Genomic DNA, 17,884 nt, shown 5'->3' on the forward strand with positions numbered 1-17,884 from the left:
TGAACAAATGCATAGGGAGTTATTTGGCAAGGTGTCTTGTCGTCATTGCAACAAGGTCGCACATACCTGTCTGACCTCCTGTGTGCCACTCGGCCACAGTCAGCTGAGACTCCTGCAATGTTGAAACATATGGACACATTCATTTGAGGTGATCGATATATCTCAATCAGACACCTCACTGCTCGACTGGACGTCTCTCTTCGTAGGGCTGACTCACTCGTCTACCAGTTTGGGTACTCAAATGTGAGTGCCTACTAAGTTTGTCGCCACCTAACAGGAGACCATAAAGAGGGACAAAGAACTATCTGTGCTGAACTGCTTGCATGTTACGAGGATGATTGTGACAATATTTTGTCAAACATTGTCAGAGGTAATGAGACATGGGTTCACCACTTCTCCTAAGGAAAAATTCGAAACCTCACCCTCAGCTGAGGAAGTCATGGCAAGGTCTTCTGGCGCTCTGAGGGGATTATTCTATTTCATGGCCTCCCTCGTGGTGCAACAGTCAACTCTGAAGTGTATTGTGCTACATTCAGGAAACTGAATAAACAACTTCATTGTGTTCATTGTCATAAATATACAAACGAACTTCTACTTCTCTGTAACAAAGCAATGCCTCACACATGTTAGAGCACCTGAGAGGAGCTCACAAAAACTTCATTGAACTGTTCTTCCCCATCCACTCTGCGCCCCAGATCTCATACCTTCCGACTTACATCTGTTTGCACCAATGAAGGATGCATTCTGTGGGAAGCAGTACATGGATGATTGGGAAGCAGTACATGGATGATGGGGAGGTTATTGATGCAGAAAGACATTGGCTTTAACACCACCCAGTAGAATGGTACCATGCAGGCATACGGGCCCTCCCAGTAACGTGTCATTGCATTGAATTGAGATTGTGGTGGAAAACAGGGTTTTGTAGCCAAAAGAGTGGGGAATAATATGATATATTGGACTCTTGAATAAAAGCAACCTGCTTACAGAAAAAGTGTTGTGTTACTAATTGAACACCCTTGTATTTAGCTTCGCGGCGATAGAATTCAGCTTCGGGATATAAAACTAATTAAGAACAAGTAACAGTATTAGTTTATGCAGTCGCTACTGGGCCACACAAAATACATTTGCTCCTCATCGTAAAATCCAAAAACCCCAAATGCTTCAAAAAATATCAGGGTTCCCTTAATTTATAAAAATGAAAAAAAGCACGTGACTGAACATCAAAATATTCATTGATTAGTATGACAGCATTTTAATCCCTGAAGTAAAAAAAATTCAAAACAAAAATCAGTAAACAGGGAAAAGTCATACTTTATTGGATATTGCACCAACCCATCCTTACAACCAGTGGATCAAAATGTTATTGAAACATTAAAATTACTTTATAGAAAATAACAACGCAGAAGTCGTTTTGCCATTTTTAAAGCAATTGGATTTAAATGAGTGTTGTTACATGGTTTTAGATGCGTGGGATTAGGTGGAAGGGAAGACTCTGAACAAAGCTTGGAGCAGAATACTAAAATGGGAGCATGAAAAGTCAATAACAAGTATGGATGATTCTGCTTTGGAGGATATAAATATGAAAGGAAGGAGCATATAAATATGAAAGGAATTTGATGCTGATGATATTGAAGAGTGGTTCACTTGTGACAGTAATGCTCAAAGCTTTAGATCATCAAAACTGTTGCACACACATTGCTGGGAAACAAACAACAGGAAACAGAAGTAAACGTAGATGCAGAAAATGTTGCAGGACCATCTCATGCAGAGGCATTTCAAGCCCAGCTTTCAAATGATTCGAAAAACAAACAGAATGTAACTCCGACGGTTTACTACGGTTAAAATTAATTTGTGATGTAGCAGCAGTGGAGAGAGAAATTTTTCACATCCGATGACAGTTATCCAGTAATTTAAACAAAATTAAACTACAGTGACTGTCCTATGTGACTTCACAGGTACTTCATGATTAAGGTTGAAGTATTCAAATAATATTAAGAAAATTTGTATGCATGTACAAAAATGTGTGTGTAGTCTCTTAATAAATGTTGAATTTTGTTGATTTTAAGTTAAATTTCATTTTGAATACGTTATGTAGTAATCCTAGAATGATAACCAAATGACAACGTACCTGAAAGATAACCGTAAGTGGAGAATGTGGGTTTTCTTTCTAGAGTTAGTAATACAAAAATCTATTTTGTTCATACATTCAGATATCTGGATTTTCGATTATGCGAATTACTTATGACAACATTTAGTCCAGTTAATTGAGTCTCCGCTGTATAGTATTGTTGCAAGTTTCAGGTCTTTGATTGTGCTAATTCAGCTCCATATGAAAGACTTTCATTTGAAGAGGCTGCAATGTTACAAATTAATTGGTAATAAAGTCATAAGTGAGGCAATTCTTTAAATGTAATGCAATTTATTTTTCTCATCCTACTCCCAACCTCCAAACATTTCCTTTTCTTACTTGTGCTTTAGCACTTCCATGTTGCAATGTCTTTTAGGCACCATCCTGTAATGTACTTGTAAGTGTGAGAGGCATAACTACTGTATGCATGTTTCTTGTTCAGCTTTTATTCCTTATATATTTTATGGTGAATGGAAGTAGTTGTCTCAAAATTTTAGAATGAGTATAGAAGAATTGCTAATTGTGCATCAGCCTAAACTAGAGAAACCTATTTTACTCTTTTAACTTGTTCTCCTTTCATTTCAATTGTGTCATAAATTTATTGACAGTGTAGTTGTTTAGTTATCAATGGATCACTCTGTATTGATATGACACACACAGCAGATTAACTTAAAAATTTTATTTGGACTGTTGGTCCAAAACTAGTAATTTGTCAATATTTGCTTTATTTACACAGCTACTACATCATAATAGTCCAAACTAAAGTGTACATCACCAATGTAGTTGCATCTGTGCTAAAGTTGCCAAGAGTAACTGGCCTAATTATTTCCATGACTAATGTCTTCAGGAGATAGACCTCTAAAAGATGAAAGCTTAGTGGCTGCGTGTCAGGCATGAAATCCAACGGGTTTGGGAGTTCGATCCTCAGCCATGCATAGAATTTTTTCCTGTCAATTATCACTTCTTTCTTTCTAACAGCAATCTGTTAAGAGTCATGCCAAGCTGCACTGTTGTACAGAGCCCACATTAAACTTTCAATTCAACCTATAACTCACTGGGTAGATTGATTCAAATGCCTGAGGAAAGCAGGGGCATACCACTTCCAATCACACCATGCCTCATAAATCTCTGTAGTGTATTACAGTTGATGACAGTTTTACTTTAAAAGAAAAGTTGTTATATTTCATGCTTGTGCTCATGTTTGCACAAAAAATGTCTAATTCACTTTTTTCCTTGACCTACTTCACCATATGTTTATAAAACAAATTGCACAGACAAAAATGTTTGTAAAATATCATGAGTGTGAGAGCTTAATTTCTCCGAGGCTTAAATGAAGTTTGTAATACATCATGCAACCTCCTTGGTCTTACAAAACTCTCATTGATCTTGTTATATTACAGATGGGAAAATTAAAAGCAATCCATACAGAATTAATTTAAGAAAAGGCAACATTAATAAACTTGGTTAGTCTGTTTTAATGGTAATGACATATGCTTTGCCATTTCCTTAGAGGTACTGTTAGTTATTTAATTGTCACAAAATAAACATTTTTTGGTAAATCATAATGTGAGTTAATGTTAAATATATTAATATGAGTGAACCAACCTATTTTAATTCAACATTGTTATACAATTAGAGGCAAAAAGATTGCCCTGACTGAATAATGTAGAATTCAAGAACAGAGCTTTGTGCATGCCAAGTTCAGAAGCACCAGTGTTCACAACTCTAGCAGTCTGTGGAGCTTCAGCATGGTGTGTACATCACCAAATAGAAGCACTCTAATAGTTAGGATACAGTATATGTTGAGATTCATTGCAGTTTAACTCATCGTATCATTTCTTTTGAAAATCATTATTCAAGCATGTGGAAACGGTTAAAATAGAAGAACTCCACATCAGGAGAATTACTGTGACAACGAGCATTTCAGGTCTGTTTCAATGACTGAGTGGATAGGCTGTCGGTTTTGCGAACATAAAGGATGAGTGTATAAATCTAACTGGAGTCAGTTGATATAAACACACTTGTGCAGGTGATATTTTAAACCTTATTTCCCTACAAATTGTGGAGTTTTAGGCTTTTTTAGGTTTCACATTCTTTCAAAAGATTCCATTTTATAATAATCTAATCTTTAAACAAAGGGACAAATGGCCATAATAACAATATTGAAAATGGATATATTTATTTATAATTTTTTCAACCACCACCTGGTGTGTGTATAGTTTTCAACTAAGAAAAATGTATCAGCTGATTGGCATATTTTTCGGAGTCCTCATGCATGGTTTACACGAGCAAGTGGATGTGCCTTCCAGTATCTGTTGTTTCCAATTTAATATTCATTCTTCAGCTATGTTAGGCATAATCAACTGGTGTATTTTTCGTAGTCCTCGTGCGCAGTTTACACGTGAGTGAATGTGCCTTCCAGTATCTGTTGTTTCCAGTTTAATATTTGTTCTTCAACTGTATTAGACTTTTTTCAGCCATTACACTAAAAAGAAGGGATTGGCAGCTCCTTGGTAGTGTGTTAGCTTACTGTTCTGGTAGCTGTAGTATGTATCAAATCAAATCTCACTGCATCTCTCTTTTTTTTAATCACATTGCTAATGTTTTGTGCTTTGTTTTGCTTTTTGTGTAATTATATTTTCTCTGGGTTTTTCCCCCCGCTATTATCTTCAGTAAATAACTAATTATAGTTTGTGAATTTGATGTCTGAAAATAATCTTTCTTGGAAGGTAATATTTATCTGATCTCCCATAACAATAAAAAATAATATCCTTGGAGAATGATACTCATCAGACCTCCCATAAAAATGCAAATAATCTCCCTCAGATGGTGATATTCGTGAGACCCTCCTAAAAAATAGAAATAATATAATGGCAAGTAGATTTGTATTCTGAAATTAATATTGTTGGCCTAATAACTATGTAGTCCTTATACAGGAAAATGAAGAGTAGGCTACATATAACTTAAGTACTTTTTCCTCATGCCATTGGCAGTAAGAACAGCTGGGATCCTTCAGGCATGAATTGACAAGGTCATGGAAACAATCCTCATCCACGGCAGTTCCCTCCCATGAAGGATGAACTAAATCCCATAGGACACTCACAATTCCCAGAGGAGGGTCTGGTCAATTGTCCTTCAGAGTCTTCTCAAGTTGAGCCTGTACATGCTCTGTGGGATTGAGATCGGGTGACTTTGGAGGCCATGGAAGGCATTGAATTATACTCTCTCTACTTTGAAACCAGCTCTGAATCCTAATGCTAGTTTGTGATGGATGATTATCATGTGGGTGAAACATCCTTTGGGGTACCAAAAGTCAAGTTCCAGGGATGATTACATTTTCAAGGAAATGTACATAGCATGCTGAATTGGACTTGCCTGGACATGTTCTAAAGTGCCAGCTCCCATGTAAGATATACAGCCCTAATATTTCACACTTACGCGTGTGTTTCTAGCATGTATGGTCGTGAAGCATACACCATATCATTACTTATCTGTGCGGCAAACAAAAGCAGAACCTCTGCTCGTGAACTCAATTGTGCACTCATTGGAGAAAATGGCTTTCCTCCAGTCGACATCTTCTGAGGAACTCACAATTGGTAGTCTGTCTATGGCTTGTTCTTCAGACAATGGTTCTTTGATAAGAGCACGATGGGACCTGATTCTGTGGTCCATTAATCTTCTGAGAACAGTTCTCAAAGAGTCTGGGAAATGTGAAGCTCTCCTTAGGTCCCGGAGGAATGACAAAGGAACACTCTGGGCTGCCCTGATAATTTCTTCATCTTGTCTCTGTGTAGAGACTCGTGGTCTTCCAGGTATTGGACATCTCACTACCTCATCATTATCTCTAAAGCATCTAATCCATCTGCTTGCTGTGGAAGCATCAACACAATAATGATGTTCAACCTCAGGTGCACTAATACTGTTTTCAAAGATAGGAATTATTTTGCAGCGAAAACTCACATCAGCCATTTTGAAGCAGACATATGATGTATGCCAGTCAGCTGATAGGTTTCTCTTACTGAAAACTATAGAAACACCAGATGGTGATCAAAGTAATTAGAGATAAATACATCCATTTTCAATATTTTTGCTATGACCGTTTGTGTGATTGTTTAAATATTAGATTATTATAAAATGGAATCTTTTGAAAGATACTCGAATGCTCATCCTTCACATTCGTAAATCGCCAGCCTATCCACTCAGCCATTGAAACAGATGTGAAACGCTCGTCCTTATAGTAATTGTACTGATGTGGGGTTCATATATTTTAAAAGTTCCTAAGTGCTCGAATAATGATTTTCAAAAGAAATGATACAATCAGTTAAATTACAATGAATCTCAAAATATACTGTATCAGAACTATTATATTGCTTCTATTTGATGATGTAAACACCAATCTGAAACTCCACAGACTGCTGGAGTTCTGAACACTGGCACTTCTGAACTTGGGCGCGCACAATGCTCTGTTCTTGGACTCTTCAGGCCGGGCAATCTTTTTGCCTCTGATTGTATACATTAATCAGTTATAGACGTGTGGTGAAAGTATCATTCTTGCAAATAATGGTGTTGACCATACATTAAGTTGCCATTTCATGTAGATTTTTGCAGTGTATCATATTTTTGCCACTCAGTAGATAAAAGTCATTTATTTACTTTATTCCTTCATATATGTTATACACCATCATTTAATGATGGGGTTCTATTTAAGAAGGGTAGGTTTTTGGACAGTTATATACACAACTGTGGCATTGATACATTTCTATTACTACATCACTGTCTTTTGGGATACTCTGGGCAAACAATTTGTTTGTAGAAGCTTTCAGTAGCACAGTATTTGTAACATCTACCTCTACCAACGGTGTTGTACTGTGTAGCATGCATTCTTTTATAGCACTGCTTAATTTATATCATCTATCTGTGGGTTGGTCCATTTTTAAACTTCCTTCTTTTCATATGCATCTGTGTATAGTAGTAATTTCTTTTATTTAGTGTTCCTCAATGCCACCAGCTGTGTTTCAGGCTGTGCTTATAATCAATTTCTTCTTATTTTTTGGATGAGTTAGTTCACTAGACAGTTATCCATATTGAATGGACATCAGTTTCAAAATAGCTAGATAGTTAAATGCATGTTAAAATTAAATTATATTGGTGTTGTCTTGTGTGTGACCTGCTCATATAGCTTAACATGCAGTGTGCTAGCTTGCGAGACTAGGAGGTGAGCCAGATATGGAACAAACCCACATGGTGAGTTAATGACAGTTGGTCTGCTACACTGGTCAGCATGAGTGTTGTTTTTATAGTTTTCCAACCTTGTTTAGGCAAATGCTGTGCTGGTCTACAATCTCTGCCTCAGAAAATACACTAACATTTAAAATACAATAACACACACAACAAAGTTTTAACAGTGATCTGGTGCTAATGACTACTCATTTTAGTTAATTGACAATGGTGGTGACGGGGAAAGGTATCTGGCCATAAAACTAGAATAAAAGTAAATATCCCAAATCTTTTATAGTAGACTCAGTATGACAGGACCAACACTGGGAAAGTGAGAGCTGCAGTCTTGTATGGTGAATGTTTCACAGCTTCATCATGTTACCCAGTCACAGACATACAATGTATTTTGATTATTTCTCTGTTGAACTATTCTTATTTTACTGTAAGTTTGAAGAACAAGCATAATACATAACTTTGGTGTGTGTGTGTGTGTGTGTGTGTGTGTGTGTGTGTGTGTGTGTGGACGTGTGGACGTGTTTTGTTGTATAATAATAATAATAATAATACTCGTTTCTAAGTACCTGAGTGTGGATGCTGAAGATCATGATCTTGAATATCCGATACTCTTCCATCATCATCATCTGATACAAATATTTCACTAAATGATTATCAGCTTGATATATTACTTCATTTTGTATTTGGCTAGTAATAATTATTTCATATACTCGTATTTAGTAAGAAGAGGGAAAATAGTGACAACATTTGATTTATTAGAATGTTCATGAATGTTGGCACACTCATTTGCTGCATAAGATTTTGTGTGTGTGTGTGTGTGTGTGTATGTGTGTGTGTGTGTGTGTGTGTGTGTTTGTTTGTTTGTTTGCTTTGCACATCTTTTTCTTTCCTTAGCCTTTCCAATGCTTCCATGTTTCATTTCAAGTAACATCCCTACCCTGTGGTCACATTTCTGTATCCACAGAGCTCAAAACATGAAGAGCGGAAACAGCAGTTGTTACTCGAGCAGATGGCCCTGGAGAAAGCGGAAAAGAAAGAAAGGAGCTCAAAATCAAAAGAAAAGGGCACCCGTGATAAGTCAACCACTGATGAAGAAAAAGAGCTCAGAAAGGAACGGAAGCTTGGTCGCAAAAGGGTAAGTAGTAATTCATTTTTTAATTCAAAATAAAAAAAACTTTAACTTTTCATTTATGTTTCATTCTGCTTTATAAAAGAGTTCAATAAATACACAAGTTATGTTAGTCAGAACCATAGTTCGATATTGCATGGTTTGATAGAGCACTAGATATACTGGATGAGTCAAGGATTTTCACATAAACCTTAACGTTTCACATGTATCTTGGATGCAGTTTGTAAATTCGTACTTACATTCATCAGTGTGAACTCGGTACATCATCATTGTTTTGTAATTTTCCATTTGGTTTCCATATCAACTAATTATTGACATCAGAAATGAGTCATCTATTTTCTATTGTGGCTTCAAAGTAATGCAGCAAATTTAAGTATTTGTTGTGTTCCTGCATCATCTAGAGCTGTAATAAAAACACCTGGTAATAGACATCAAGACTTGAACTACTGTCAGCGATTTGTCCCATTATGTTCATAGGCAAAATTTGCACTTTTAGACCTCTCGGCCTTGGATTTTAATGTAACATTGCTCTGGTAAGCTTATTACTGATGGAGATGGTGCAGTTGTTGAGCACAGGACTGTTATGTGGGAGGAGTAAGATTCCAGTCCCCATTCTCTTGTTGAGCTATCTGTATTTTACATAAGTTGCTACATGTGAATCAATGATATCTTCAAGACAGCCAAGGAAGGATTCTTACCGTACTTTTGTCTAAAATAATCTCATGTGCTCCATCTCCAATGAGCATATCATTTACAGATTATTAATATCTAACCCATATTCCTTCATATGGCTTTATGCTGTGTACATTTGTGTGACATTCTCCTATCTTGGGTACTGTGCTGCATTTCTTGTGTAACATTCCACCATTAAACTATTATACTAAGAATTTCGTGTACCACAAGCAACATTGCAGGTGTTTTTAACTATATCCTTTTGTCTATTGTGTCTCAAATGTTTTAAGTGATAGACTAAGGATCCAAAACACTCGGTTTCAACCCCCATTCAGTACTAGAATTTTTTTACTGACACATATCACTACTGTCACCTTTCACTGTGTTTGTCAGTGTGAAAAGATCAAGCAGCGCCATGGTTTTGGGCTAACATTAAACTGTAGGTGCCCTTCTAACTGGCTTGTAAGTCAGTTCAAAGGATGTAGGAAGACAATGGCATATGCATCCACAAGGACCATACCTACTAAAGCACTGCAATGTTCAAATGATCCTTCGGGCTTATGGCAGCTTTACCTTTATTCTATTCTATTATCTGCCTTTTCTACTGCAAAGGATGTGTGGAAGCTCCATTTCACTTTCACTACCACTATTAAGATTCAGAAACCACACCACAAAATTAATATCAGCAGAAATTCCCCTAGGAGGGTTATTCAGAAAGTAAAGACCTATTTCTTATAAAACATAAACCATCTCCACTTTTATACATAGTTTCCATATTTGTTTAAACGTTTGTCACAATGTGCTGCAAGCTTTTGTATCCCTGTGTCGTAGACATCTGCTGCCTGTGCGGATACTCACGTCATTAACTGCTTCTTTCGCCATTGACATCTCTTGTGAAGCGTTTGCCTCTGAGAAACGCTGTAGATAGAGGAACAAGTGAAAATTGCTTAGTGCCAAGTCTGGTCTGTACAGTGGGTGGACAGTCTGTTCCCATCCAAAATATCTGATTAGATTTGGGTGCGAAAGGCAGAATGAGGTTTGTCATTGTCACACAGCAACACAACTCCAGACCTCAGAAGGTCATGTTTATTCAGTATTGCACGTCAAAGTTGATTCAGGATACCACAGTAAGTGGCTGTGTTTATTGTTGCACGTTGCTGCGTAAACTTCACTAACAAGGCTCTATATCTGCCCCAAAACATGGTTGCCATTATATTGCGTGTTTAGATTGTCTTCTTGGCCTTGACTTTGATTTGTTATGTTCTCTGACACCGTTCCAGTGACTGACGTGTAGACTCTGGAGCTCATATGAGAAACCCACGTCTTGTAACAGTCTTTCCTAAAAACTGATCACCTTCCTTATGATACTGGTCAAAAAAATTGACCGCACAAGCCCTTCTTTCCATATCGTGTTTTTTCAGTAAGTAGCCTGGGAACCCAATGTGCACACAGTTTGTGACAATGCTACTTTTCAGAGACAATTTTGTGCAGTGTTGTTCTACCCACATTCGGAAATTCCAGTGCTAAAGTTGAAATTGTGAATTGCCAGTCTTCATGATTCTTTTTGTCAACAGCTTTGACCAGATCTTCTGAGATCACTGATGATCGGCCTAATCACCACTCTTCAAAGATATTTTCCCAGCTGTCCTTGAAAGCTGTCACCCATTCAATCTGCAGTGTTCTTTGCTATCAAAAACCGAATCACTGACCGTACTTCACAGTGGGCTGACCAGTTGCTTTAAACATTTTGAAATGACACTCTAAACAACACACTGTGACAATACCAATGCACATGGCATCTTTTGGTGAGTAATTCAAGCCAGAAGACAGTGCATATGCGACTTTTATTGTTCGCGTGTCATTCGATTAGCAACTGCGATTCAGATCGTACTTTCCAAATACCCCTCCTATTTTATTTCAACAGCTATTAAATTATTTCATGTATAATTCTATGAATTTTAGATTAGCTGATAGTTTTTACAGTAAATGGGTCTAGTGGATCATAAAATGTTAGTGTTCTTCTGACACAGTAATATTTTTGTAGATACATTGAAGGTATGTAATTGTCAGTCATGTTTTCCACTCTGAACAGTTTTCTGAGATTCATATCACAACAGAAAATGATAATTGCAGAATGAAATTCCACTCAAATTTAATGCAGATACGTACTCGTATTTAGTGGAGGCATTGATTTGACACATTTTAATCTTTTTTATTACTTTTCGAAGATATATATATCATGTTCTCTTTGTTTATTTCTATTTTTAAATGTCGAAATGTATTAGTCCAGATAATGAAGGAAAATCAGGGGAAAAATTCATATAGTCACAAATTTTTGCACAGTGGTAGGAGGAAGTCATGAACAGCATCCTAAAAATCCTAACTGGGACTGTGAGCATAGGGATTTGCAGGGGAGTGGGTGGAGGGTGCATTTAAAGGTCACTTTTTATGCTTCTCTTGAATATCTCAAAACTGTGCCTTTAGTGAAAATGTTTTCCACTACGAAATCAAACTACATTACATTTCCTATCCATTTTGGCTCTAGGACTAATAGTTGCCACATTAAAGGTGATGGAAAAATTGCAGATTATTATAAATAATGTTTCATTGTTATAAAATTAATGTTTATTGTTAAATAAATTGGGCTAAGAACAAATATTAAATGTGTGTACCACATCTAAATGCAGTAGAACCGTATTGAGGGATGAATTGTGGTCGCCAGATTATGGTCATGCCATCATAGGTCTGCAGACTGAAGAGTGAGCTGTTGATTCCCCATTCTCTCTATTACACATCATCACAAAAAGCTACTATAAGGTGTTTCACAAAATTATACTGACCCTTTCTCAGTTCATCTTGTGAATCACTGGCAACACAATGTGCAGACATGCCCAGGGATATCTATTTTTGCATAGCATAGAGGTATTAATAACTTAGAATTAGTGATCAACTTCCCTACAAGTATATCTCAAGTAGCACTCTAATAGATAATGTGTTTGTACAGCAAGAGGATTTAAAACTAACACATGCTTTCCCAGTAATAAATAGATTATCAGACCATGATGCACAATTGATTAACTTAAAAAACTTAGCAGGGTGTACAGTTCAGAAACCGTTAAGTAAAAGTGTAAGGCTGGTCAACCTGGTATCTATAGAGCACTTCAGAGAAAGTTAAAGAAATGTTAATTGGAGAGATGTATACCATTAGCCAAATACTAATGATAAATACAACATATTTCTTGAAAAATTTATATCCCTTTTTGAACATGGTTGCCCCAAAAAAGTTACAAATGTAACACCAGTCTGTCTCCAAAGAAACCTTGTATTACTGCAGGTATTAAAGTGTCTTCAGAAAGAAAAAGAGAATTGTAAAGACAGCAAGAATTAGTAAAGACCCAGAAGTAATTTTACACTATAAAAATTATAACTTACTGAGAAAAGTTGTCAGAAAATCAAAAAAAATGTATATTAGAGATGAGATTAATAACTCGGGCAATAAAATCAAATCAGTATGGAATGTTGTTAGAAGAGAGACAGGAAAAGTAATCACTGGGGTAGGTAGTATTACTATTAAAGAGAATGAGACAATCTTAACCAACAGTATACAAGTAGTTAATGTATTTAACAACAGTTTCTTAAGTGTAGGTGAAAAAATTGTTCAGAGTAGTTCAAAAGAAAAAGCCAATCAGTGCATGGAAGGGTCAGTTTTGGGAAATCCTTGTCAGATTAATTTTCATCTAACAACCTCTTGTGAAATAAGGAAGATCACTAAATCTTTGAAAAATAAATGTTCTGTTGGAGTAGATGACATCTCTTTACAAGATATTAAAACAATGTGGAGCAGTTACAGTTGATGTTCTGAGTCACATCTGCAATGCAGCACTAAATCAGGGTATTTTTCCAGACAAATTAAAATATGCCATTGTCGAGCCTCTCTTCAAAAAAGAGAACACCACAGATGTCAGTAATTACCAGCCAGTACCCTAGCTTACAGCATTTTCAAAAAATCGTCAAGCAAGTAATGTACTCAAGTGGTTAGCCATCTCAACAGTAATGAGATACTTAGTAAGTCACAGTTTGGATTTCAAAAATGCTGTTCTACTGAAATAGCAATACAGAATTTCAATGCCCACGTAATAGAGTATTTAAATAGTAAAATGTCACCAATAGGAATTTTCTGTGGCTTATCCTAAGCACACGTGTGTGTGGCATTTGATTGTGTGAACCACTGCATAAAAAAGGGTATACGTCTGATGTCAACAACTACCGCCCAATCTCTCTTCTGACTGCCTTATCCAAAATTCTTGAAAAAGTAATGTGTTGTAGAGTAGCTTCACACCTTTGTAAAAATAAAGTTTTAACAAAATGTCAGTTTGGTTTCCACAAAGGTTTTTCAACGGAAATATATACTTTCACTAATGAAATATTAAATGATCTGAGTAACCGGAAGTCACTGGTTGGGATTTTTTTGTGGTCTCTCAAAGGCTTTTGACTGTGTAATTCATGGAATACTTCTAGATCAGTTCAAGTACTGTGGTATGAATGGGACAGCGCTCAAATGGTTTAAATCATACCTAACTGGAAGAGTGCAGAAAGTTGAAATAAGCAGTTCACGTAATATGCAAAAACTGGTGATATCTCAAACTGGGGAACAATCAAGAATGGGATGCCGCAAGGTTCGGTCTTGGGTCCTCTGCTGTTCTTAATATATATTAATGACTCGCCATTCTGTATTCACGAAGATGCAAAGCTGGTACTTTTTGCCGATGATACAAGTATAGCTATCACACCCAACAGACAAGAATAAACTGGAGGAATTGTAAACAATGTTTTTCAGAAAATCATTAGGCCTAAGTTGTTCTCTGCAAATGGGCTCTCATTAAACTTTGACAAAACACAGTACACAGAGTTCCACACAGTAAATGGAATGACACCATTAATAAATATAGACTTCGATCGGAAATCGGTAGCTAAGGTAGAATATTCAAAATTTCTAGGTGTATGCATTGATGATGGGTTGAACTGGAAAAAACACACTGAGGATCTGCTGAAACGTTTGAGTTCAGCTACTTATGCTATTAGGGTCATTGCAAATTTTGGCGATATAAATCTGAGTAAATTAGCTTACCAAGCCTATTTTCATTCTCTGCTTTCGTATGGCATCATATTCTGGGGTAACTCATCATAGAGTAAAAGAGTATTCATTGCACAAACATCTTTGTTTTTAGGTATATATATATATATATATATATATATATATATATATATATATATATATATATATATATATATATATATAATAGAGGGAAACATTCCACGTGGGAAAAATATATTTAAAAAGAAAGATGATGAGACTTACCCAACAAAAGCGCTGGCAGGTCGATAGACACACAAATAAACACAAACATACACACAAAACTCTAGCTTTCGCAACCAACGGTTGCCTCGTCAGGAAAGAGGGAAGGAGAAGGAAAGACAAAAGGATATGGGTTTTAAGGGAGAGGGTAAGGAGTCATTCCAATCCCGGGAGCGGAAAGACTTACCTTAGGGGTAAGCTAGCTGTCCTTTTTTCCCCCTAAGGTAAGTCTTTCCGCTCCCGGGATTGGAATGACTCCTTACCCTCTCCCTGAAAACCCATATCCTTTTGTCTTTCCTTCTCCTTCCCTCTTTCCTGACGAGGCAACCGTTGGTTGCGAAAGCTAGAGTTTTGTGTGTATGTTTGTGTTTATTTGTGTGTCTATCGACCTGCCAGCGCTTTTGTTGGGTAAGTCTCATCATCTTTCTTTTTAAATATATATATATATATATATATATATATATATATATATATTCACTTATGAAATTTGTTATTAACAATCTGAACAAATTCAAAAGTAATAGAAGTGTACATGGCTACAACACTAGAAGAAAGGATAATCTTCACTACTCAAGGTTAAATCTAACTTTGGCTCAGAAGGGGGTAAATTATGCTGCCACAAAAGTCTTTGGTCACTTACCTGATAGCATCAAAAGTCTGACAGATGGCCATATAGCATTTAAAAGGAAATTAAAAGAATTTCTTAATGGCGTCTCCTTCTATTCATTAGATGATTTTTTGGATATAGTAAGTGGGTAATTTCCTCAACCCCCCACAAAAAAAGTGTCATGTAATATTTTGTGTACTTTAGTATCTTGTATAGACACCTTTTATTAACCTGACACGGGTTCCACATGATTACGAAGTATCGTGTTCATGATCTATGGAACAAGTACTAATCTAATCTAATCACATTATGTTACAAAAATTACAATTCTACAGTATAAATGGAACAGCATCCGAGTGGTTTAAGTTGTATCAACAGAATAGGAAGCAAAAAGTTTCTTTACATGGTTTAAGCAATTTAAGGAAGTTCCCACTTCATCTAACTGGAGTGAAATTACATAAGGTGCTCCACAGGGTTCGATCATGGGTCCCCTTCTGTTCTTTATACATGTGAATGATCTCCTTTCTATTCTGAAACAAGAAGCTAGAGTGACACTGTTTGCTGATGATACAAGCATCATTATTAATCCAGTAAAAGAAACTCTAATAGAAAATGATACAAATAATGTCTTTTGAAAAGTTATTGATTGGTTTTCTGTGAATGGGCTTGCTCTAAACTTTGAAAAAACACAGTACATCCTATTTTCTACTGCAAGGAGTACAGTTCCTTCAATAAATATAACACATCAACAGAAGTCAGTAGCCAGAGTAGTCCGCCGCTCGTGGTCTCGCGGTAGCGTTCTCGCTTCCCGAGCACGGGGTCCCGGGTTCGATTCCCGGCGGGGTCAGGGATTTTCACCTGCCTCGAGATGACTGGGTGTTTGTGTTGTCCTCATCATTTCATCATCATCCAGGAAAGTGGCGAAACTGGACTGAGCAAAGATTGGATAATTGTACGGGCGCTGATAACCACGCAGTTGAGCGCCCCACAAACCAAACACCAAACCAGTAGCCAGAGTAGAGCATACTAAGTTTTTGGATGTACATAAAGAGGAGAAAGGAAAATTCACATTTTGGATCTCCTAAAGTGACTAGCTTCAGCAACTTTTGCAATTAGAATGATTGCTAATTTTGAAGATATGGAAATTAGCAAGCTAACATATTTTGCATACTTTCACTCTGTGATGTCATATGGAATAATATTTTGGGCTAACTCAACAAATAGGCAAAAAGTATTCATTGCTCAAAAGAAAGTGGTTAGAATAATGTGCGGTGCTAATAGTCGCACATCTTGTAGACATCTGTTTAAAAAGTTAAGAATTCTGACAATAGCCCGACAGTACAGTTACTCAGTAATGAAATTTGTTCTCAACAACATGGACCAGTTCAGTGATATTCATGATTATAATACCAGAAGAAAGAAAGACTTACTCTATCCTCTACTTAACCTATCTTTGACACGGAAATGGGTAAAATATGCAGCTGTAAAACTTTTCGATAAATTACCAGGTGAAATAAAATGTGTGATAGACAGCAGTAATAGCTTCAAAAATAAATTTAAATCATACCTTGTTGATAACTCCTTCAACACCATAGATGAATTCTCGAATAGGAATAAATAAATCTACGAGTATAATATACGCATTTTGTGTATTTGTTACGCACTTGACACATTCCACATCATAATGGTTACTGTGAGATCGATCAATGGAGCATGTAACTAACTGACTAATGCTATATAGAATACAAATAATAATAATAATACAAGAAACACATATGGACAGCATTCACTTATATCTCTGCACACTGTTCTACACTGCTAGAGGGCAAATGATTCTTTGACATTTTGTACAGAAGTTGTATTCTTCTAAGAAAGGTGCTTCCTGCACCACTAATGCTGTTCGCATTTCAGTTTATAGGCAGACTATAACTCGCCAGTATTTCTTTCCGTATTCTCGTCTGTGAATGAACAAAATAACTACACTGACTTCATGTTTATGTAGTGGAGCTACTTTCAGTTTATTAAGTACTTATTTGCAGTTGTTAAGTGAGCTAGGATGTAAAAAAAAAAGAAGAAAAAGAAGAAAAATCGCATGCCTCTACGGCTAGAGCTGTCAGTTGCCTACCACACTGAGGAGCCTGTCAAAGTGCATCATGCTGACAGTATGAATTCGATAATATCAATTTCATTGCTCTTACCCTCCTATCCCCTTCCCTGTTCCTATTCCAGCACTACACAGCCCTTTGCTCCACCAACGCCTGGACAGTCATTTTACTTCTCTCCTTTTCTGCTGGCCCCTTCCCCTTGCCCTTCGTCTAACCTCCTGACTGAATTAACATCCCCACCCTCTCTCACTTCATAACTGTATATGCTCTCAAAAGCAGCACTTTACTGTCCGCCACCCCTACCCTGCTATCCCTCCTCCTCCCTGCCCCAGCCTCCTCCTTACCCCCACCACCCAGTTGCTTCTGCCATCATGCAGTCCTGCTCGCACTCTGGCCTTGGCAGCCAACAACTGTCGTGTGTGTGTGTGTGTGTGTGTGTGTGTGTGTGAGAGAGAGAGAGAGAGAGAGAGAGAGAGACAGACAGACGGTCTCCACCAACTCACTAAGAAGAGCAGAGAAAGTGTTCTTTGGAATTTAAGTCAGTCTTGTGCTTTCTGGTGTCATTTTATAAGTACTGGTCTCCAGGCGATTTTAAGTGAAATGTGTGGCATTCAGAGGGGGACGAATGAATTCAATTTTGTACTCCTCACACATT

General features: G+C 36.9%; 1 protein-coding gene across 1 annotated transcript in view; it reads left to right on the forward strand.

Moving 5' to 3' along the window:
* LOC126094939 (THO complex subunit 2) overlaps window positions 1-17,884 on the forward strand; it is a 313,848-nt gene that overhangs the window by 273,828 nt on the left and 22,136 nt on the right. The window contains 1 exon segment of the mRNA XM_049909587.1: window positions 8,325-8,495. Within this exon segment, the coding sequence (XP_049765544.1) occupies window positions 8,325-8,495 (171 nt within the window).

This window comes from Schistocerca cancellata, chromosome 8, assembly GCF_023864275.1.
Source record: "Schistocerca cancellata isolate TAMUIC-IGC-003103 chromosome 8, iqSchCanc2.1, whole genome shotgun sequence".
Taxonomy (NCBI): Eukaryota; Metazoa; Arthropoda; class Insecta; order Orthoptera; family Acrididae; genus Schistocerca; species Schistocerca cancellata.